At 36.7% G+C, this 24,074-nt stretch overlaps 1 protein-coding gene across 3 annotated transcripts; it reads right to left on the bottom strand.

The window, feature by feature from the left end:
• Nucleotides 1-3,414: 3,414 nt before the first annotated feature.
• Nucleotides 3,415-23,737, bottom strand: Taf12 (TATA-box binding protein associated factor 12). 3 transcript variants are annotated; one of them, XM_053775179.2, is made up of 7 exons: nucleotides 23,657-23,737; nucleotides 22,634-22,775; nucleotides 20,095-20,258; nucleotides 15,693-15,887; nucleotides 9,990-10,182; nucleotides 6,034-6,162; nucleotides 3,415-5,597 (listed from the first exon to the last, which is right to left on the bottom strand). In XM_053775179.2, the coding sequence occupies exons 2-6, from the start codon at nucleotides 22,737-22,739 to the stop codon at nucleotides 6,035-6,037; spliced, it is 786 nt and encodes a 261-aa protein (XP_053631154.1). In that variant the 5' UTR covers nucleotides 22,740-22,775; nucleotides 23,657-23,737; the 3' UTR covers nucleotides 3,415-5,597; nucleotide 6,034. The 3 variants fall into 3 exon arrangements, with proteins under 3 accessions (XP_053631154.1, XP_053631152.1, XP_053631153.1); XM_053775177.2 differs by having other exon boundaries at nucleotides 3,415-6,162; XM_053775178.2 differs by lacking the exon at nucleotides 23,657-23,737 and adding an exon at nucleotides 23,628-23,644 and having other exon boundaries at nucleotides 3,415-6,162.
• Between the last annotated feature and the right edge of the window lie 337 nt (nucleotides 23,738-24,074).

Genomic DNA, 24,074 nt, shown 5'->3' with positions numbered 1-24,074 from the left:
GAACTCAGAAATGGAAAGATATTATTATATAATAATAATAATCAGGGGAAGTACTATACCCATAGGGATCATACAGTGCATGGGGGAAAGTTACAGTACTATTTTTTTTTTTTTTTTTACTTCTGTTGAGCTCATTGCAAACTTCTGTCATTTTCTGCATGTTACCCCTTATCACTTGATGCCATAATTACATTATGGCACACTTGCTGTGAGGTAGTTTTTGTCATTTTGCCTTGACCACTATGCCATTTATAAACTGTTTTTTCAGCTTTCCTCCTCGCCCAAAGACAATTTCTGTCTTTTTGCTCTCTTCCCTGTTGTGTGGTATTAGGTTCAATCTGCACTTTTTTTTTTTTTTTTTGGTCAATGGTTTTTAACACTGTACACTGATGGCTGAACCATGGGTTCTTCTGGTATTTATTCCTGGCAGTATAGTACAGACTGTTGCAACCTCCACACTAAAAATTATCATAAACTGGGTGGATTGTCCTATGATTTCAGTGTTTCACTCTGATTATGACCAAAAACAATCTATATAATCACCTGCCATATACATCAATTCAACAGTTTTTATATATATACATATATGTATATATTTTTTTTTTTTTTTTTTTTTTCCCAACAAGTTGGCCGTCTCCCACCAGGTAGCAGAATGCCAACACCCAGTAATCACTTCCTCCCAGGAGTAATCTTTATCTCTGCATTAGTCTCATTTGTGATATAAACAAGCAGCATTAATCATTTCATCTGGCTTTTTATCATGCTACCTTAAGAAGCTCTGCATTATCAAATAAAGTAGCTTCTCTATATATGTAACTTGATTATAATAATATATAGGTAACAGTGTCTCCTTAGTTGAAACTCTTTATGGTCATTATCAGTCTTGGTTCTCTGTTGCTGTTTGGGTTTTTTGTTGGTTGATTGTAAATGGCTACTACAAGCAGCCCATCCTGACACCATGAATAAAAAAATATTGCCGATTTTTAAGTGTTGCCTGGGTTCACCACGGCACCACACTGCTTGACTTACTATGCCCATTTTATTTTGTCTGTGCACCTGTAGATTTAAACTTCATTTAACTGGCCTTATTTTAAATAGAAAATTTCTATTTATTTCAAGAATACACATTATGCATTATAGTTCTGTTATTTACAATACAGTATATGACTTGAGTGCTGTGATATTGTTGAGGGGAGGGAGGAGGATTTTAAGAAAGAGTGAAGATAATTTTATTTAAGATGTCGCTGTATGACCCTTGTAGGTTTAGCACTTCATTTTTTATAATAAATGGCCGACGTATTAAAAAAATTAAGATGTTGCTTTCACTCCTGGCGCCTCTTTCTTCTGGGGTACACTTGACAGACAAGACTGCCATCGATTAGCAGATGCTGGGCAGATTATTAAAAAATGAGTGCTAAACCCATGTAGGTTAGTACACTACAGTCTGGGCTATATAGTTACTTAGAAAACAAGTGGTTGTAAAATTTTCATAGTACATGTTTTTTTTTTTTTTTTTTTTTTGTAATTTGTGTTTAAGGCTGACAACACTATGACCCTTTGGGTTTAGCACTTAAATTGTGATATTTTTAAGAAAGCCAACTTCTCTTAACATATAGCACTGCTATGACATGGTTTAATGCTTTTTCATAGGTGAATACTGTATGATTTGCTACAATCATTCTTCATATGCTCCATTTAAATTGATAAATACTGTTCTTTTATTATAGAAAAGCCATAGTAAAATGTTAAATTTAGGCTCTTCTGTTTCAGCTTTAAAATATACGAGTACATTTAAAAAATAATTTGCTTTCATTATAATTCAACCAATTTTTTAGTCAGCTCCTCAGATATTATACAGGATATCTTCAACTTGCGAGGATAGTGAGGCTCAAGTTAGAGTATGTAGGAAAGAGGGAAATTTTTTCCCAGTAAAAGTAGGCCTTAGACAAGGATGTGTGATGTCACCGTGGTTGTTTAATATATTTATAGATGGGGTTGTAAGAGAAGTAAATGCGAGGGTCTTGGCAAGAGGCGTGGAGTTAAAAGATAAAGAATCACACACAAAGTGGGAGTTGTCACAGCTGCTCTTTGCTGATGACACTGTGCTCTTGGGAGATTCTGAAGAGAAGTTGCAGAGATTGGTGGATGAATTTGGTAGGGTGTGCAAAAGAAGAAAATTAAAGGTGAATACAGGAAAGAGTAAGGTTATGAGGATAACAAAAAGATTAGGTGATGAAAGATTGAATATCAGATTGGAGGGAGAGAGTATGGAGGAGGTGAACGTATTCAGATATTTGGGAGTGGACGTGTCAGCGGATGGGTCTATGAAAGATGAGGTGAATCATAGAATTGATGAGGGAAAAAGAGTGAGTGGTGCACTTAGGAGTCTGTGGAGACAAAGAACTTTGTCCTTGGAGGCAAAGAGGGGAATGTATGAGAGTATAGTTTTACCAACGCTCTTATATGGGTGTGAAGCGTGGGTGATGAATGTTGCAGCGAGGAGAAGGCTGGAGGCAGTGGAGATGTCATGTCTGAGGGCAATGTGTGGTGTGAATATAATGCAGAGAATTCGTAGTTTGGAAGTTAGGAGGAGGTGCGGGATTACCAAAACTGTTGTCCAGAGGGCTGAGGAAGGGTTGTTGAGGTGGTTCGGACATGTAGAGAGAATGGAGCGAAACAGAATGACTTCAAGAGTGTATCAGTCTGTAGTGGAAGGAAGGCGGGGTAGGGGTCGGCCTAGGCAGGGTTGGAGGGAGGGGGTAAAGGAGGTTTTGTGTGCGATGGGCTTGGACTTCCAGCAGGCATGCGTGAGCGTGGTTGATCGGAGTGAATGGAGACAAATGGTTTTTAATACTTGACGTGCTGTTGGAGTGTGAGCAAAGTAACATTTATGAAGGGATTCAGGGAAACCGGCAGGCCGGACTTGAGTCCTGGAGATGGGAAGTACAGTGCCTGCACTCTGAAGGAGGGGTGTTAATGTTGCAGTTTAAAAACTGTAGTGTAAAGCACCCTTCTGGCAAGACAGTGATGGAGTGAATGATGGTGAAAGTTTTTCTTTTTCGGGCCACCCTGCCTTGGTGGGAATCGGCCGGTGTGATAATAAAAAAAAAAAAAAATCTTCAACTTGCAAATATGTTGCATTCCTAGTGTTTTGTCTTATGAATATCTTTCATAACCATGAACCTGTTAGCTTATACATAACTATAAGAGATAATGCATCACATTTGCAACTGCAGAATGGCATTCATAAAATGATTTTCTAAATATGTATTGTCATAATATGGAACTTTGTAAGTAAGGGACCCCTGTATAAAGATTTGGTTTTATTTGCTAAAATATTACATTATTGAAAATCTGGAACATGTACAATACTGTATGAAATTTATAACTTTAGCATAAATGAAACTTCAAAAATAAATTGGTATTTTTAATTAACCTCAGTGTAAATAATGAATAAAAGTCCCCTAACAAAAAATAACAATAGCAGCTAGGTACATTCTGTAATTTGTATTTTTACAATTTACTTTTCATGGCTGTTTAAGTAAGCAAATAAACTGAAGAAAGGGCATTTTAATGTACATTATCAAAACATCAAGGACTAAGGAACTTTGTCCCTTCAAGGGAAGGGGAAGGGGGCATCCAGATGCTGAAGAGCTTGATCCAAGGAACTTGGAGTTTACCTTCTCTTCTTTAGATCAATTCTGATTAACTCTTTCACTGTCCAGACCCCAGAATTAAATGCTTAGTGTTCACATTTTAAAAAATCTGAAATGATATTCTTTTTCTGAAGGTAATGACACCAAAAATACTTAATTTGATGGGAAAACTTTGGAATTATGCAAGCCAAAAGTTAAGTGGTCTGAGCGCAATTTATGCACTGGCAATTTGCCAAACGAGTCCTATTTTAAGCCAATTAACATTATTCAATTCAACCAAATTCTTAGCTTTTTCGTTAATATGCCTTCCATTCTATCAACTTAGCACAAGAAACCACCCACTACTCAATAGAGTGCACAGAAGTTGTTAATTTGGCCAATTTTACACAATTAAAAAATTTCAATTGAAAGTAAAATAAACACTAGACATTCCAGGCATGAAAACATTTCCTCTCTCCATTAATCATGTCCCCAGGCCTTCCATTTTTAATTCATCATTACAAAATTGAAGATTTACCCCATTTCTCAGATAATAAAGTATAACCAGGAATGACTGGTCATGATTTACAGAACCCCAACATGCGAGTCAGACCTAGTAAAAACCCATAAAACAGCTCGGGAGGTGTAAGGGGGGCCTTACCCTTCCTCAGGATATCCAGCCAAATCTAATATTTCCACTAATTTGAGACTGATTTCAAGCTACTTTCAGTCCCAGAACCAACCAAAATCATCTCTATTCAGTAGTATATCTAATATATTCTATTCTATCAAATGATACCAAGAAAGAGTCAATAAAACCATCTTAAAAACACCTCCAAGTTACTATATTACACTAAACACATGGACAGAGCTGTGCTTTCTGCATCATGCATTGCAGAAGACAGAATGTGTTTATACTGTGCACTCCCCACACAGGCACAGGCCAAAATTTACTGCTCACAGCTTATCTGAATGAGCTGAGCTCATGACATGCAACGAACCCTGGAATCAATATGTAATTCAACGTGACAGACAATGAAAGGGTTAAATCCCATTTGTCAGGCACTGTATGACTCTACAAAAATAAGAAACTGTTCCTTGATGAGATAATGAACATCACAACCAAAGTGCTTGGGGTCTATGTTTTTTACCTGGTGGCTATTCTACACACCATATACATGTTCCTAAAACAATAAATGCAAATTATAGAATAATTATTGTACAATGCAAATTTTCTTTGAAGATTATTTCAACCCTATAAAAATTATCACTATTAATGATGATATTTTGATTTTTTGGCAACTTTCTCAAGGACTGTGATTACAATGAGTCATGACAGTAGAAGCCAGACATTTACCTAACCAACAACTGTAATGATGAAATTAATTTGTAGTCTTCAACTGTCATCTGATGATTGGTTTTCACATGCAAGGCCTTTTACCTAAGGCATAGCACACATCTACATTCACACAAGTGTATATGGTAGCTTTAATGTCTTGCTATGATCCCTATCTTTCAAGGTAAATGCCAGTGGAGAGCTACCCTCCTTTCCTTGGATGAGACTACTACCTCCCAATCCTCAATCACTATATGACCCTTCTATGGGCATTAATATTTCCAAATAAATGTTGTAATACCTAGAGATACATGGAGAGGGTTTCGGGGGTCAACGCCCCTGTGGCCCAGTCTGAGACCAGGCCTTGTGGTGGATCCGATACCCAATCCAAATATTTAATGTCTATCGTGTCAGAATATCTATACCAATTACTGGATGGACATACAATAATAAAACAAATGAGAGATTTGTTAAAAAAGTTCATTAAAACCGTTAATCTACATTTTTCAAATTTTACGTGCAATCTTATTTCTTTATAAATTACACAAAATTTATTTAGTAAATGTATGATTAACTTTTTGAACATTATGAAGCAATGTTATGGACAACTCCCAAGTTTAATCATTCTGAAAAATCAATGTGAAAAATTAAAACTAGAAAAAAATTTATTAGATTTAGTAGTTCCTAGGTCTGTTTGAAAACAGAAAGATCATTAGAATTTTGTATCCTAGAATGATTAAATGTTATAGAGCTCTACTCTAAACAAATATAGTCTATACTGAATGGATCAATACAATACAGTACCATATACCACATACTTGTCATCCCACAATTCATAAACCAATTCTAAATTTCATACTACTCACATATGCTTTGAAATAAACTACATTCTTACACTTGCTAAACATACTGTAAGCAGTAAGAACACACCAATCAAACTTCATATCTCACACTAACCTGATCACATACCATTCACATTACAAAATACAAGACATTTTATACATTCACACAGCCATATGCTAACCTAGGAATAGAAATAAAATTACAGATTTTATTTGGTACCTTAATATTTCTTTATTGCTTTCCTAATGAGAGCAAGCCGCTGCTTGTGAGCTTCTGTTGTGGGTGCTCTCTTGTACGGACGTAGCTCATCTGTACCAAACCCTGGTATCCACATGTGCCAATTACGTTCTGGAAAGAGCAAGAAACCAGTTTCTCTTTTTAAATTTAGTAATTTATACAGGAAAAGGGGTTAAAGAAACTAGTATGTGCATCATATAAAATATAAATTTGGAGGTTTTCTTCTTTTTATTTTTTGTAAGCTATACAGAAAAGAGAGTTACTAGCCCATTGCTCCCGGCATTTTAGTTGACTTTCACAACATGCATGGCTTATGGAGAAAAGATTCTTATTCCACTTTCCCATAGATATGAAAAGAAAATAATAAGAACAAGAACTATAAAGAAAAAAAATAAAAGGAAACTCAGATGAGTGTGTATACCTAAACGTGTACATGGATGTGTAGTGTGACCTAAGTGTAAGTAAAAGTAGCAAGACATACCTGTTGTCTTGCATGTTTACAAGACAGAACAAAGACACCAGCACTCCTAACATCATGTAAAACAAATACACTCATTTTGGCTGGACAGTAGTATAGTGGATCCCTGCCGTTTGGCGGCCACAACTTTCGTGAAATCCAACTTTCGGCAAGTTTTTTCGGCAAAATTTAGCTTTGTGGCTCGTGACTGGACTCGTGATTCGGTGACCTTCTGGTACACGTCTGCCCGTCAGCGCGCACACAAAGCCAGTCTCCCGCACTATTCACACTCAGTGTGCCATTGTTTACCAGCATGTGACCATCACCCCATGGATTCATACAACACATTTCATAATAATTCATCGTTTTTTGTGCTTGCAATTGCTAAATTAGCCACCCTGGGCCCAAAGAAAGCTCCATGTGCCAGCCCTTTGGTAAAGAAGGTGAGAAACATGATAGAATTCAGAATTCAAGAAAACTCATAGCAAAGTACTAAAGTAGACGAGGAAGAGAGAGGGGAGAATGTACCTTCTGCAGTGATTCTACAATATGTATGATACTAAAGCAGCAGGTATCAATAAAGGCTATAGCTCCAGCCAGCGATAAAGTGTAGAATTAACAGTGTAGCAAGTAAGTTAAGCGAGTAAGCAATAGAAAAACAACATGAGAGTAACTCTCCAATGTTGTTGGATGTGTATAGGACTGCTGAACATACACCGCCCTGCTATCTTCCACCACCCTAAACCTCTGCCAACATCTCCTTCATCAAACCAACTAATTAAACTAACATCTCCTCCAAGGTAAGTGTAAATATAAAAGTGTAAGTATAAAAGTAAATCTAAGTGTAAATATAAAAGGACACCAATGGAAATATGTCACTCTTTAATTTTTTGTGTTATCCAGGGTACTTTACACATATGCTGCTATGTATGATAATCTATGTATGTAACTGTATTTGTGTATACCTGAATAAGCTTACTTATTTCTAAATTAAAATGTAAATATTTCTTATTTCTAAATTAAAATGTAAATATTTCTTATTTATAAATTAAAATGTAAATATTTCTTATTTATAAATTAAAATGTAAATATTTCTTATTTATAAATTACATACATTGTACAAGTGTGATGGTGGTGGTGGCCAAAGCCTCCACCGCCACCATCACGGCTTCTCTCAGTGGTGGCCCTTAAACCCAACAACACGACTTACACCATTTACTCCTCACACACATTATGACATATTTTATTCATTCTAGAGTATATACATGTATCATGTTTCTATGTTATTAATATTGTTTATAATGTCATATTAGATGAATTGTGATAGATAAATAAGCCGTAGAGATGATATTAGCGTCATATAGAAGCATAATAAACTCGCCTTCCTCTTGCCTCCTACCTACCTCCTACGCCAACAAGAATCAATAAAGATTAAGTGTGATGTTAAATGTTCATTTATCCATTTTATTAGTGCTTTATATTTATTTGTCATTGTTTTCTGTATGTAAATCTATATTTAATCTTTAAAAAAAATTTTTTTTGGTTAATACTTTTGGCTGTCTGAAACGGACTAATTGGGTTTCCATTATTTCTTATGGGTAAAATAGATTTGCCAATCGTGAATTTCGCCAGTCGGCAGACTCTCTGGAACGGATTAATCATGAAACTCGGGGGTCCACTGTACCTCCCTGGGTAGTTACTGTCTACTATCCTACTACAAAAAGGTAAGGGTTTGGGATATCTGCTGTTTAGAGTGACATCTGAACTGTCAAATCTGCGTGCCTCTGAAATGACAGTGATTATATGTGAATGATGGTGAAAGTGTTTTCTTTGTTTTTTGGGTCACCCTGCCTCAGTGGGAGACAGCCAACGTGTTGAAAAAAAATTGAACTTTTTTTTTTTTAACAAGTCGGCCGTCTCCCATCGAGGCAGGGTTACCCAAAAAGAAAGAAAATCCCCAAAAAGAAGATACTTTCAACATCATTCAACACTTTCACCTCACTCACACAATCACTGTTTTGCAGAGGTGCCCAGAATACAACAGTTTAGAAGCATATACATATAAAGATACACAACATATCCCTCCAAACTGCCAATATCCCAAACCCCCTCCTGTAGAGTGCAGGCATTGTACTTCCCATTTCCAGGACTCAAGTCCGGCTATATAAAAATAACCGGTTTCCCTGAATCCCTTCACTAAATATTACCCTGCACACATTCCAACAGCTCGCCAGGTCCCAAATACCATTCGTCTCCATTCACTCCTATCAAACACGCTCACGCACACTTGCTGGAAGTCCAAGCTCCTCGCCAACAAAACCTCCTTTACTCCTTCCTTCCAACCTTTTCGAGGACTACCCCTACCCCGCCTTCCTTCCCCTACAGATTTATACACTCTCCATTATCATTCTACTTTGATCCATTCTCTCTAAATGACCAAACCAACTCAACAACCCCTCTTCAGCCCTCTGACTAATACTTTTATTAACCCCACACCTCCTAATTTCCACACTCCAAATTTTCTGCATAATATTTACACCACACATTGCCCTTAGACAGGACATCTCCACTGCCTCCAACCGCCTCCTCGCTGTAGATGGTTTCTCGACTCAAAATTCCAATTTGAACCTGAGGAACTACAGACAGGTGGATTTAGATATTTCAGTTTATGGTGAGGGCAAATCTTTCACTCCATTTGTAAAGCCATTAATGTGAAAAATTTAAATGCAGAGAACCCTTTTGGCAGACCTGGTTTCTGTAGCTTTAGAATATATTGAACAAAACACTTCCTGTAAGATATTCTTGAGAAAAAAAAAAAAAAAGGCGTAAACTTTAACACGCTGGCCATCTCCCAAGGAGGCAGGGTGACCTAAAAAAGAAAGAAACACTTTCACCATCATTCACACATAAGCACTGTCTTCGTAGAGGTGCTCAGATTCGACAGTTCAAGAGTCACTCCAAAGAACGAATATTCCAAACCCCTCCTTTAAGGTGCAGGCATTGTACTTCCCACCTCCAGGACTCAAGTCCGGCTAACCAGTTTCCCTGAATCCCTTCACAAAATATTACACTGCTCACACTCCAACAGCTCGTCAAGTCCCCAAAACCATTTGTTTCCATTCACATATATGTATTAAAAAAAAAGACATTTCTAGTACATATTTATTTTATTTATATTCAAAACAAAATGCAGAATGTTTTTACTTTATATCCCACAATTTCAACAAGCAACTGATATTTATATTTACTCTGTAATCCAACATATTCTCTTCTGTACAAAGAACAAAAACTCCACTATATGGATATCCAAAATGTTTGTGACTAAGTCTATCTTTCCATTTGTCTATCTATCTATTTTGCACTACTCTGTCACTGTTCTTGACTCATTTTTATTCATTTATACTATCTATGCTAGTTATCAATTTGAAAATCATGCACGACACAAATACCAGTTTTAGCATTAAATAAAATTGCCACTTACCTAAATACATTTGAACATCCTTAACATCAAGAGCACGAGCTCCTCTGTGCTTTGCCAGACGACATGCTGCATTGACAGTTGACTCTATAAAATCATCAGCAATGGACAAAAGCATTTCTTCCACTTCTTCTTCTAGCTGTTCATTGGGATCAACTTCTCTGACCAATTCGGTAATTCTCTGTTTGTTAAGAACCTGATAAGGAATGACATGAATTATATATTATATTTATGGGGAAATCGTAAACCCTAAGGGTTATAAAACACCTGCAGAATGGGAGGTAATCAAGTTTGAGCCAGGAAAGGGAAAAGTAGCTATAATTTCTTGCACATGAATTATTTAAGCACATTATTTTAATATGAATGCTGCAGTTTCAGATAAGAAATAAACTTATTCATGGCACAAATGTTTAGTGCCCTGGTTTCCCAATTTAAGATAACCTTAAGAGGCATCTTGTGACCAATGATGTGGGATGTTGCTGGCAATCTGTGTGGAAATTCAATGATTTATCATATTGCCAATGCTTAAACTAAACACTGAACAATAAGATGAAATTTGACAAGGCTACTGTCATTTAAAATAAAAGTGAATACTGTGATTAGGTATAATTAATATGCCCTGAAAATTTAGCCAAAATATTGAAACACAAGATCAATTCCCTTCAAGAAAGATTCCTTGATGCTGGTAAGGGGCTTTTGATTCAAAGAATTGAACTTGCCTTCTCCTTATTTGGACTGAACCTGACTGCCACCCATTTCCACAGGTGCTATATAACCCCCACAAGTTACATACTCTGGCCAGCAATATAATAACAAGGTCAACTGCTTCTACGATACGTTCACTACCTTCCATTCTTGGCCTTCATAAAAGCACCATTTATTACTGTTTCCAGTCACTAACAAAATAGCCACATCCAATAATGAGCCTGTTCCTAAGAGTGATGTCAACAAGGGAAACTTGGACCTGTAATATGAGCAAGGAACTAGGTTGAATAGCAAGCCCACTCTGCTTTGATGAATAGTGTTTAATCATAATTAGTTTCAAAATGTTTTCTGCTGGTGTTGTTCTGTACAGCTATGAAGAGTTCTGCCAGTTTCCAGGTTAAGATATTTAAGGAGGAAGAAAATATTTCCTACTGAAAGTATGACTTAGAGAGGGATGCATGATGTCACCATGGTTGCTTAACATTTATAAATGTTAAGCATAATGTTAGGCATAATAGAGGCTCTCTTTGCATTGCAACCCACTATTGTAAATACAAAATCTCAATGTACTATTTGCAAAGACATAAAATAAATAAATAAATAGATTGTAAAAGTGAATGTTAACAACTTAACTAGATCTGGTACAACATAGGAGTTATCACAGTTGTTCTTTGCTGCTGATGGTTCTTACAGGAAATTCTGAAGACAAGTTGCAAAGGTTGGTAGATGAATTTGGGAGGGCATGTAAAAGAAGGAAATAAAAGTGAACAACACACCAAGGTGAAGAGTAAAAAAAAAAAAGTTTAGGCAATGATAGATTAACCCTTAGACTATTTCGGTCGTATACATACGTCTTAAGAGCCACCGTGTTTGACGTATATACATTATATACTCATAAATTCTAGCGGCTTCAAATCAAGCAGGAGAAAGCTGGTAGGCCCACATGTGAGAGAATGGGTCTGTGTGGTCAGTGTGCACCATATAAAAAATCCTGCAGCACGCAGTGCATAATGAGAAAAAAAAACTGACCATTTTTTTTAATTAAAATGCCGACTTTGTGGTCTATTTTCGTATAGTATTTATGACTGTATTCTCGTTTTCTTGGTCTCATTTGATAGAATGGAAAACATATTATAAAAATAGAGGTGATTTTGATTGGTTTTACTGTAAAAAGAACCTGAAAATGGAGCTCAAATTAGGGAAAATGTTTGATTTTTGCTGATGTTCAGAAGTAAACAAATGATGTCATTGTCCAATAAATGTTCAACTAGCCATTCTAATATGCAGTCATGAATGAGCTGACATTATTTATACAATTATTACAATATTGCAGTAGTCTGCATAACAGTAAATCTTCTATTTTTTGTTTGAATAAAAATTCAAAATAGAAAGAAAGAAAGTAATATCAGAGGGGCCTGGAGATGTGACTGATGAACAAAGAAAATGTTTTTAGAGCCAGGAATGTCTGCATTGTTCCTTCTGGACCCTATTTTGAAATTGTCATATTTTTTAATTTTCGTGAAACTGGCCAAATTGCAAATTTCTGACCATGTTATTGGGTGGTTGAAATCAGTAAATGGACAGTTTCTTGTACTCAATCGATAGAAAAAATGAAGTTCTAAAGAAATAGCTGAGTTTGGTCAACTGGAACAACGGAATTAGCCGAAAATAGGGCTCAAAGTGGGCAAAATCGCCGATTCATAAAAATGGCCGAGGTCGTTAACTTCGCGAGAGCGTTATTCCGTAAGTTTTATATCAAACTTTTGGTGTCATTACCATCGGGAAAAGATTCTCTATCATTTCATAAGAAAAAATAATTTTTTTTTTTTTAAATTTTTGCGACACCAGGAGAGACCTCAGGATTAGGGGCTGCGACAGTCAGATTGGACAGAGGAATTATGGAGGAAATGTAGATATATAGATATTAGGAAGGGGGGATGATATCATATGGGTCAATCAAAGACAAGATGAACCATGTACAGAAGAGAAGGTAGAAGATGGGTGGTGCATATTGCTCTTGCTCTTGTGTAAGACTGGAAACTTAGAGTGCTGCCAAAATTCTAAGCATGTGGAAAGAACATAATATTTGAAGCATCAGAGATTGCATCACTGAAAGAAATGTCCTCACAGGGGCTCAATATGCTCAGGCAAACCCATTCAAACCCTTGCACAGATAACCTCCAAACTTTCTTCAGCACTCCTCCAGATGGATCATAAGAATTGGAACCAACATCTGAATAAATCAGATACATGGAAAATTACCTCATTCCAAACCCATATCCCCATTTTTGTGATGGAGTGACGTATACAGTTTGTGGTAAACCTGTAGCTAGCAGCGGTAGCAATACACACAACGAAAATCATTATTCCTCCAGTAATCTTCATCTACAGAAGCCACCGGTCCCCAAACATTCAAAAAACTTCTTAAATCACAATCAAAGTTTTGCTTTGAAGCCAGGAATGATACCTAAGCTGTAGTGATGCCTTAAGTCACACAGCGCTCTCTTTCACAATATGTATGCTGATGGCTCTGTTCACCAATCCACTGGTGCATCTGGTACTGCCGCTGTTGTCACAAAGCGATGACTCTCATACAGAAATTGGAACATGCATCAATAACCAGTCATACCAGTCAGTCTACCTGTTATCATTCTATCATACAGGAGAACCCACATGTCTATGGTGAATCCAACAAGATAAGCAGTCTTGGATGCCACTACTGCCCAGTTCTGGCTGGATTACAAGTACCTCTGGGAGGTACTTGTAGACATCACTATATGTAAACAGTTGGACAGTCGTCACATTTTGAATTGTTATGTGCAGGACTGTAGTAAGATGAATGAATTCAGAGACAACTCAGAAATGCTCAAGAAAAGCCAAAATATTTTATTCACAGTGGCACATTACCAACCATTCTAGAAAAATACAGACTTTGCCTATTGTAAATAATGCATAACCACTTAAACTTGTTTAAATTCAAGCATACTCTGCTAAAATATAAAGTAATATTTTTTACTTAATTCATGTCTGCATAAATAACTTATTATGATTGTAACCAGATATGAACATGTAAAGAGGTCATTACCACTGTAACTTGTTTAGCTATCAAAGCTTTGCAACCTAGTCCATTATTTAACTACCACCCACAAGATAGATACATACTGTGACATGTGGAAAGAAATTAGTGTATCTATGGAGGCAAAAAAAAACAGGGCCTGTACAGTACCATAGTGAAATTAAGGCACAGGTGCAACATCTGGGTATCTTAATTGTAGACGTTTCGCCATCCATTGGCTTTATCAATACAAATTCTAGGACATAACTTGAAGACAGTAGAACTATGTACAGAAGATGAGGTAATCAGTCCCTCAACCTTGGAGAAGGTGCGAAGAGCACCGTAGTCGTGGAGATTCTGAAGCAGAAGCAAGGAGCCTGGCGCTTATACAGTAACGTCAGGTGTAGCAGACGAGGGCATAGTCACTGGTAGGCGGGATTCCCCAGTGGAAGTAGGTCCTTCCCAAAGAGATGGGTTAGTTGTAGCAGTAGTTGTCGTAGTCGTACATGTCCTCAGAATCACAACTACGACAACTGCTACTACAACTAACCCATCTCTTTGGGAAGGACCTACTTCCACTGGGGAATCCCACCTACCAGTGACTATGCCCTCGTCTGCTACACCTGACGTTACTATATAAGCGCCAGGCTCCTTGCTTCTGCTTCAGAATCTCCACGACTACTGTGCTCTTTGCACCTACTCCAAGGTTGAGGGACTGATTACCTCATCTTCTGTACATAGTTCTACTGTCTTCAAGTTATGTCCTAGAATTTGTATTGATAAAGCCACTGGATGGCGAAACGTCTACAATAAAGATACCCAGATGTTGCACCTGTGCCTTAATTTCATCTTGTCGGTATTATATACCATTCATTCATTCATTCATTCGAGGTTTGCCGGTACTTCCGGCCCGGGTCTTCTCCATATTATACCATTCTTGCACAACTTGTCAGACACTGCAACATCATGGAATCTTGATTCTGAGGACATGTACATAACCTTCACGACTACGACAACTACTACTACAACTAACCCATCTCTTTGGGAAGGACCTACTTCCACTGGGGAATCCTGCCTACCAGTGACTATGCCCTCGTTTGCTACACCTGACGTTACTATATAAGCGCCAGGCTCCTTGCTTCGGCTTCAAAATCTCCACGACTACGGTGCTCTTCGCACCTACTCCAAGGTTAAGGGACTGATTACCTCATCTTCTGCACATAGTTCTACTGTCTTCAAGTTATGTCCAAGAATTTGTATTGATAAAGCCACTGGATGGCAAGATATCTACAATAAAGATACCCAGATGTTGCACCTGTGCCTTAATTTCATCTTGTCGATATTATATACCATTCTTGCACAACAGTACCATAGTTTAGTGGTACCAATACTTTTATAGGAGCGAGGCTTGGGATTTGAACACTGAAGCAGGGAGGTAGTGGAGATGCCATGTTTGAGAGCAACTGGTGTTATGACTACTGTGTAAAGAATTTTGAGCACAGAAATTCAATGGTAAAGTGGGGTCACCAATGATGACTTGAGAAGAGGCTCCTAAGGTGATTTGGGCATGTACAGGAATAGGGTGATAAAGATGTATGTATATCTGGAGGTGGAAGGCAGCAGGGGTTGGGGGTTATATCAAGTACCACTGGAGGGATAGGGCAAAGGAGGCTTTGATTTTTGACCACTTGAGCATCCAGCAGGCTTGTGCAAGTGCATGAGACAGGAGTAAACAGAGGCAAGTGGACGTGCTACTGTAGTGCGAGGAAGGTAACTTTTATGAAGGGATTAAGGGAAACCAGTTAGCTGGATTCATTGCAGACAGTTCACTAAACATGAATTGAATGAAATGTTGTGTACCTCTATACAAGTTCTGTTTCCTTGAATGTTTTATTACTACTATTTGCCAGTTGCCACTATTTCACAAAACTCGGATTATTGCTTACTGGTGCTGTGGTATCAGCTGTGGCATTGGTGGATGCAGCTGGAACTGGGACTGCCTGGTTGGGGCCTGTTGTCTTAACCTGCGTGGCTGTAGCTGCTGCGACCATGTTTGGCTGAGCTACCTGACTGTTTACTGTTTGTATCTGCTGGCCTTGTACCACTTGTTGCACACCCGTCACAGTTTGTGCATTGACAACCTAACCAAAATATTATGCATTAATGATATATTTTACTTGTGTCAAAGATGTTAAAATACAATAAATAATCTTAAGAATTCAAAGAAACCAGAAATAAATATCCTAAACGAATGGAAAGAAAAAAACAAACATGAGAATGAGCTAGTAAAAATGAGCCATTAGAACCTAACTTATTAATTCATAAAAAAGCAAAACTAAATGTGAAACAAAACACTACAAAATAGTTCAAATTAGATAAATATACAAGTATGCAAGAAAAGCAGTACTGTAGTAAATAAATTTTAAATGTATTTGTTGACAAAACTTAGTGCAATAAACTAAAATTTAGCTTTCAAAATACAAATAAAAACAAATCACTTTCACCAGATGAGATGCTGCCTTGCCTATTTTATTAATGTAAACTTAGCTATTGTATCTACTAGTGACTGTATTCAAAATATTTCTCCAAGGTGCTGTAAATTTCCTGACAATTGAAACAACCAATGCAGACAGTATTGTGATTCTACTGTATATAAAATCAGTGATAGTGAAAACCCTATAATTTAAAAGAAAATAATCAGTGCATAGTGTCGTTGCTATAATACTGGATAGTTACTAGATAGAGAAAAGCCAGCATATTTTGGCTTCAGGTTGGCAAAAATATTGTACAATAAATGCAATATGCATCAGTTACAGAAGAAGAAAGAGGAAATGACTAAGTGAATATATCTTTATTATAAATATCAAGAAGTAAGTCTTTGATAAAACTTTTTTGTTGAACTGTAATACTATGGAAATTACAATATACAGTACAGTGAAACTTTGGTTTTTGTCTTTAATTCATTCCAGAGAGTCTGACGAAAACTGAATTCGACGAAAACTGAAACAATATTTCCCATGAAAAATAATGTACATTAAATTAATCCATTCCAGACACCCAAAAATATTTACAAAAAATACATTTTGTTGAGAATAACTATAGTTCTACATACAGAAAACAATGAGAAATAATTATAAAGCACTAATGAAATGGATAAATGAACATTTAAATCACTTTTACCTTTATTGAAGACTCTCGTTGGCGTATGGAAGACTGCGAAGAGGGAAATCCCCCTCCATAAGGACTTCAGGTATTTACGAAAAAATTTCCATAATCTAAAAATACAGGACATGGTGGAATAAATAGCATCACCAAAGGTTTTGGGAGAGCACTTCCCTTGGGAAGAAAATGAGTCCGAATCCACATGGGATTACTTCGCTTCTTTGTCTTTTACTGGCACTAGGACCAGCTTGAGTGTCAATGTACCCCTGTTGCACAAAAAGTCTGTCCAGAGAGGTCTGTTCTGGCATTTCTTTAAGATTTGCCTAAAATGGGACACGGCATTGTCACTGAACATGTTGCAGACATGGCTTGCAACAGCTTTGTTAGGGTGATATTTCTCCACAGAACTTTGCACCTCACTCCACTTTGCACAAATGTCCTTAATTGCTGAAGAAGGCACATTCTCCCCTCTCTCTTCCTTCTCCTCTGAAGCAATTTCCTCAGCTGCAATTTGTTGCTGTTCCAGATGAAGGTGTTGCAGTCCTTTAGTGGTTAGCTCTTCCCTGTGGTCGTCCACCAATTCTTCCACATCCTGGCCACTCACATCCAACCCCATTGACTTCCCAAAAGGCACAACAGATTCCACAACAGGCACAGGGTTGTCAGGGTCAGCCTCAAACCCTTCAAAATCCTTCTATTGGACACATTCTGGCCATAATTTTCTCCAAGCAGAGTTCATCGTCCTGGAAGTCACTTCATGCCAAACCTTATCTATGAGGCTTATGCAATTGAGGATACTGAAGTGATTCCTCCAGAACTCTCTTAGGGTCAATTCAGTGTCTGAGGTCACTTCAAACCACCTTTGAAACATTGCTTTGGTGTAGAGATTTTTGAAGTTTGAAATGACCTGCTGGTCCATGGGATGGATGAGAGGAGTGGTATTAGGGGGCAAGAACTTAACTGTGATGAAACTAAACTCCTCCAACAACTGGTCTTCCAAGTGCAGAGGATGAGCAGGAGCACTGTCCATTACCAGGAGGCACTTAAATGGCAATATATTTTCCAGGAGGTACTCCTTCACACTCGGACCAAACACTTCACTGACCCACTCAATGAAAATTTGCCTCGTGACCCATGCCTTATTGTTAGCCTTCCACATCTTTTTTCTACACCAGATGGAAATGATCATTGATGAAAACTTCCTGTACATCCTGGTGAGATCGACCACACATACGCCACTTTCATACTTTGCTACCAATTCTTTCTTGAATTCTATCGTGTTTCTCGCTTTCTATATCAAAGGGCTGGCACTCGGAACTTTCTTTGGCCCCATGGTGGCTTATTTAGCAGTCGCACTCAATAAACAAACACAAACAACAATGGATTATTACGAAATGTTTCATACGAATGCGCAGGGTAATGTTCACTCGAGAAACAAAGCCAGACTGACTCGGAACATATGCATGGGATGCTTTGTGTGGGCGCGGGCAGGCGGGCACGTTCAGTATGGTGGACAAAAACCGACGTGATGAATGAAAACTGGGACAAAATTTTGACAAAAAAAGTCATCGAAACCCGAATTCAACGAAAACCAGGGCAAATGAAAACTGAGGTTCCAGTGTACTTTGGAAGGTATGAAAGGTACTAGAAATATAAAACATTATAAAAAGTACATAATGCAGTAGGTGGACAATTTTTCCTTTATACATTACTAACAAACAAATATATTTTTGTATGTTATGAACAATTAATTTAGGAAAACATACATTTGCAAGTATCCAAAAAATGTTAAAACTTTGTCCATTTACTTAAAATGAGGTGTAGGAAATCAAACTCCCTGAATGGATCCACTGATCCAGAAACTAGTAGTGATTATGATTTGATCATGTTTGGTATACATATATAGTAGTGGACAAGATCAAGATCAAATCAAATCTTTTATTAAAAGTTTGTAGAAGTTAACTAAGTGAAAGACAAAATACAAAGAATTGAGCAACTGATAAAAATCACCTAATTAGAGAAAGGATTGTGAGAGAGACAATAAAAAAAAGTTCAAGAATATTTACAACACAGGACAACTTACATGCTGCAGATTTAAATGCTACACATCTAACTGGAATGGAGAACAATGAAATATCCAAACAGGACTTAAGATACTATTACTGAAAGCTTACAAGACAAAAAGGGAATTTGGAACAGATGAGATTACAGCGTGAGTCTTAAAAGAATATGCATACAAACTTAAGTTACAGATTTAGTAAAATTTAGGGATTTCACTACAAACTAAACTAAAAATTCAAATGAAAAATTACATTTATTATGCCTACACTTACAAAATTTAATGGAGAAAATTCTTTGAATTATAGGTCAGTCTTGCCAACAATGTAAAATTGCAGGAAAAATTTATTAGAAAAATTCTAAAACAGCAACAAGTTTGGTCTTTGATCCACATATTCATGACCAATATATCAAATCTATCAAGCTACTGCCATTAACAGAAATTATTCAAGAAAGAAATGGATAAGATATTTTCAGTTTGAAGGGAAAAGTCTAACATTTATACATAGGAATATATCCTCTTGGGAAAATATCAACTTGCCAGAGGGAATTAAAAAATACATGAACATTTTTGTGGATGATACAAGCAGTAAAAATTACTTAATTCCTGTAGGAATACCTCAATAGGTTAATGTAAGTGGAGTAACAGATGGATGAGGAAACTGAATGTGAATAAATACAATGTCACAGAAATGGCAAAGTAAAAAACCAGGTTACACTATGAATAAAATTTGATAAAATATTTAAATCATCAAAGAGAAGAGGGCCTAGGAGTCATCACACACTGACTGAAGATTGTCACTGGGATATCACTAATAAAAACCAGCCATTTTCAATTATAAATTTTATATGCCAATTTCACAAGTTTACAAAAATAAAAATGCATATGCTAATCCAGCTTAACAAAGCAGTGGCTTGATAAATCATCAACGGTTCTAAAAAGTACTTTCCTGCCTTACGAATAACTGCCTTGTCTCTGGTAATGTGCAGTATATTAGGATAGCCAATCTGCCTAAGTTTTATATAGCACTATCAATTTCAGCTGGTATTCACTAAGTAATGTGTCCTTGGGGCTGTATGTATCATGCAGAAGCTATCACTCCACTACATACATTACTTTGTACTAACCTGTCCCTGAGTGAGGCCAGAAGCAAGAGTTGTAGCAACACCAAGTGGGGCTGTGGCTTGGTGTACCACCTGGCCTTGCATAGTCTGACCTGGCACCAACTGTGTTACCAACTGTTGACCACTAATGCTTGTCAGGCCAGAGGCAGTTGACATCACCACTTGACCTGAATGAACAGTATATGTTTGTAAATATATACATCTTTCTTCTTCTTTCAACATACCAGCCGTATCCCACCGAGGTGGGGTGGCCCAAAAGAAAAAAATAAAGTTTCTTCCTTTAAATTTAGTAATATATACAGGAGAAGGGGTTACTAGCCCCTTGCTCCCGGCATTTTAGTCGCCTCTTACGACACGCATGGCTTACAGAGGAAGAATTCTGTTCCACTTCCCCATGGAGATAAGAGGAAATAAACAAGAACAAGAATTAGAAAGAAAATAGAAGAAAACCCAGAGGGGTGTGTATATATATGCTTGTACATGTATGTGTAGTGTGACCTAAGTGTAAGTAGAAGTAGCAAGACTTACCTGTAATCTTGCATATTTATGAGACAGACAAAAAACACCAGCAATCCTACCATCATGTAAAACAATTACAGGCTTTCATTTTACACTCACTTGGCAGGACGGTAGTACCTCCCTGGGTGGTTCCTGTCTACCAACCTACTACCTACAAAATATATACATATACATGTATATATATGTATTGAAATATTTTTAACATGCTGGCCAGCTCCCACCAAGGCAAAGTGACCTGAAAAGGAACCACTTTCACCATCATTTACACATTTTTTTGGTGTAAAATAAGAGGCTCAATGCTCTTTCCAGGGCTTAACCCCTGACCTCCCAAATGGAAGAGCTAAGTGTCACTGCTTGGACATGGAGGGTGGTACCAACAGAATATTAACTACACTATAAGCTCTTTCTTATAAAGCTATTCTATACAATGTAATTATTCTGCAAATGCAGCTGAAAAGGTGCATCTAAAATTGAATAGCAACTGCTATAAAGGTATTTTCACATCTATTCATTTTTGGATCCACTTTTTCAAATGTATCTGAAAAAAAAATCACTGTACTAAAAAGCTCTATAACAAACCTTGCTGCATGTTTATATAAAATAAAAATTAAAGTATTCCTTAATAGATATGAAAACTGTGAATCATATTATAACATTACTATACTGTACTGTATAACAAATGTTAAAAACTATGAAAAAATGCAAAATAAAAGTTGTACTGTATCTACCACTCTCCTTCCTTTCAGGATTAAATTCCAAATCTCCTGTCAAGAATCGAGTCTTATCATCCCTCTATATTTTACATTTTTATAAAAAGATAGTGGGTGACTGTTTATGAAAAATTTGTTTTGATATTAGCAAAACACATATGAAATAAAAATACATACAGCTCAAACTTCATTATGAGAAGACCAATATTTATCATATCACATATCTAATAATACTGTAATCAGGAAAGATCAAAATATATTTACATGTACAGTACATACATGAATATTTTGGATCCCAATAATTATGTAATTAACAGTTTAAGCATATTCAAGAGGAAACTGGATTGCTATCTCCATCACAGATCAATGGACTTCTGCACCAGCCTTTGCTGAGTGTGGACGTCTCACCCGAGTATCAGGTGAGAGCAAGACAAATTTCCCCCGCTCTCTCTTGTACACTTGTCCTCATCTACTTTGTCCACCAGGCACATTACAGGAGGGGCACTTATCATCGGCTTACTTTTAGCTAGATCCATTTTTTTGCTCTGCAGATAATTCTTTAATGGTTTTGGTGGGAAACCGGTTACTGAACTTAGGTGGGGGTGCGGGCATCTCATTCTGCAGGGGCTTGGCAAGGGGGTTCACCTGAAATAATTGGGAACTTCTAGTTCCTGTTTCTATTTACATAGGAACTCTTGTTCCTTTTCTTTCATGACCCAGCTTTGGGTAACAAATCTTCCCTATACATTGGGAAGTCGGGCTAGATACAGTATAAGTTGTCAGTGGCCCTGATAACCCAACAAATAAACAATCACAGATCAGTCAAGCTGTGATGGATACATACATTAATGGGTCGAAACAGCTACAGTCTAATTGACCAAACAATCAATTAGTAGGCTTGGCCTCAAGTTTAGCCATAAGAGTAAGGCAAGTCTTGAAACAGGTCACAGGTAAAAAAAAAAAAAAAAAAAAAAAAAAAAAAAAATCAAACCAAACAAAAACAAAATTTAAAAGCAAGGGTGCTACCAGATTACTTCTCTTTCCTCCCCTCAAGGAAGGTTCCTTGATGTTGGTGAGGGGCTCTTGATTTAGGGAATTGGATCTGTGCACCAGTTCCCCGAATTAAGCCTGAATGCCTTCCACATCCCCCCCCCAGGCGCTGTATAATCCTCCGGGTTTAGCGCTTCCCCTTGATTATAATAATAATAATTCTCTTTCCTCAGGCTCTGTACAAGTCATCTGGGTTTAATGCTTCCTCATAAAATATATTAAAAATTATCCTCCAAACATGGCAGGTCACCAATTATAATTACCTGCACTGTTAACAACTTGTGTGCCCGAAACGACTTGACCTTGCACTTGAACCATCTGACCTTGCATGACCTGCCCACCAACTACCTGCTGAACCTGTTGGGACATGATGCACCTCGGCAGATGTTCCACTTCACAAGTTTACTGCCAAAAAACATATCAATAATTATATATATCAGAAAAATATTTTTAAAGACAAATTTTTTTCACACTAATAAAACTGTAGTCTCATCTAAATTTATAATAGAGTATAAAAAAAATGCTTAGCCAGAGAAGATGCTTTTTTAAGGTACTAACAACCCATCTTAAAATAAGCAAAACTGCAGATGAGAACACAGAGAACTTTGCCTACTTGTATAAATTCATTCAAATACCTAAATTATTTAGAACCAGAAATCTCTTAAATCTGTACATCTTGGAATGCAGATGAAAAAAAAATACATCATAATTTACACCTGGAAAATTCTAGAGAGACTGGTTCCTGAGCTGTATAATGAAAGTGCTCTTTACTAGAGCAAGAGCTCAGTGCAAAATACTCCAGTAAAAAGCAGGAGTGCAACAAGTATGCTATGAAAAAACAATAACTTTAAAAGTTTAAAACTTTCCAACTGTTTCCCCCACTCCTTGAAAATATATAGGAAATTACCAACAGACCCCCAGCTGTTCAGTTCTGCTCTTAACATTATAAAATAAATAGACATAAAATGTTCTGTGAAATATGTAGATAAGGATGAAGTTGATTCCATGTATCAGAAACCTTAGAAAAAGTACGTGTCTTATACAGATAGTGTAGGTAAACATATACTACAATGTTCCTGCAAGATTCTCCACAACCATCTTAATTTAACGGGAAAAATTTTTTTTCCATCCAGTGATTCTGAAATGTCACACAACCCCAATTGAAACATAATAAAAAATATATGTAAAAAACAAAGTCTCACAATAAATATAAAATTGAATAGAGAACAATGTCATAAAAAATGATTGATATAGTGCTTGTAACATCAAATACAAGGCTAAATCACCACAATCTCAGAAGCGACCTGCTCTCAGCTGCTCCAGTTTGTAAATAATGTCGCTGGGTAATACACTTTTAGAAAATAGTGGTTGCTTTTTAGTCGTAATATTTAAATAATTTTTAATTGATAACCCCTCTAAATAATATAATTTATACATTTTATAGGCATGAACCTCGTGAACATTTAATACGGCAAATGGAAATAAATAACTGACTTTTCGGGTCTATCCCCAAGTAATTTACAAATAATAATAATAATAATAATAATAATAATAATAATAATAATAATAATAATAATAATAATAATAATAATAATAATAATAATATCTTTATTTACTACAAGTACGTGTACAAGGTATGTAGTCCTAGTTGACATCACTGACTTACTACTATATAGAAAGCCGCTTGTTATGCAGAGCATTTCG

Source organism: Cherax quadricarinatus, chromosome 11 (assembly GCF_038502225.1).
Source record: "Cherax quadricarinatus isolate ZL_2023a chromosome 11, ASM3850222v1, whole genome shotgun sequence".
Lineage (NCBI taxonomy): Eukaryota > Metazoa > Arthropoda > Malacostraca > Decapoda > Parastacidae > Cherax > Cherax quadricarinatus.
The sequence above is the reverse complement of the archived record's forward strand: the minus strand, read 5'-3'. Positions and strand labels throughout refer to the sequence as shown.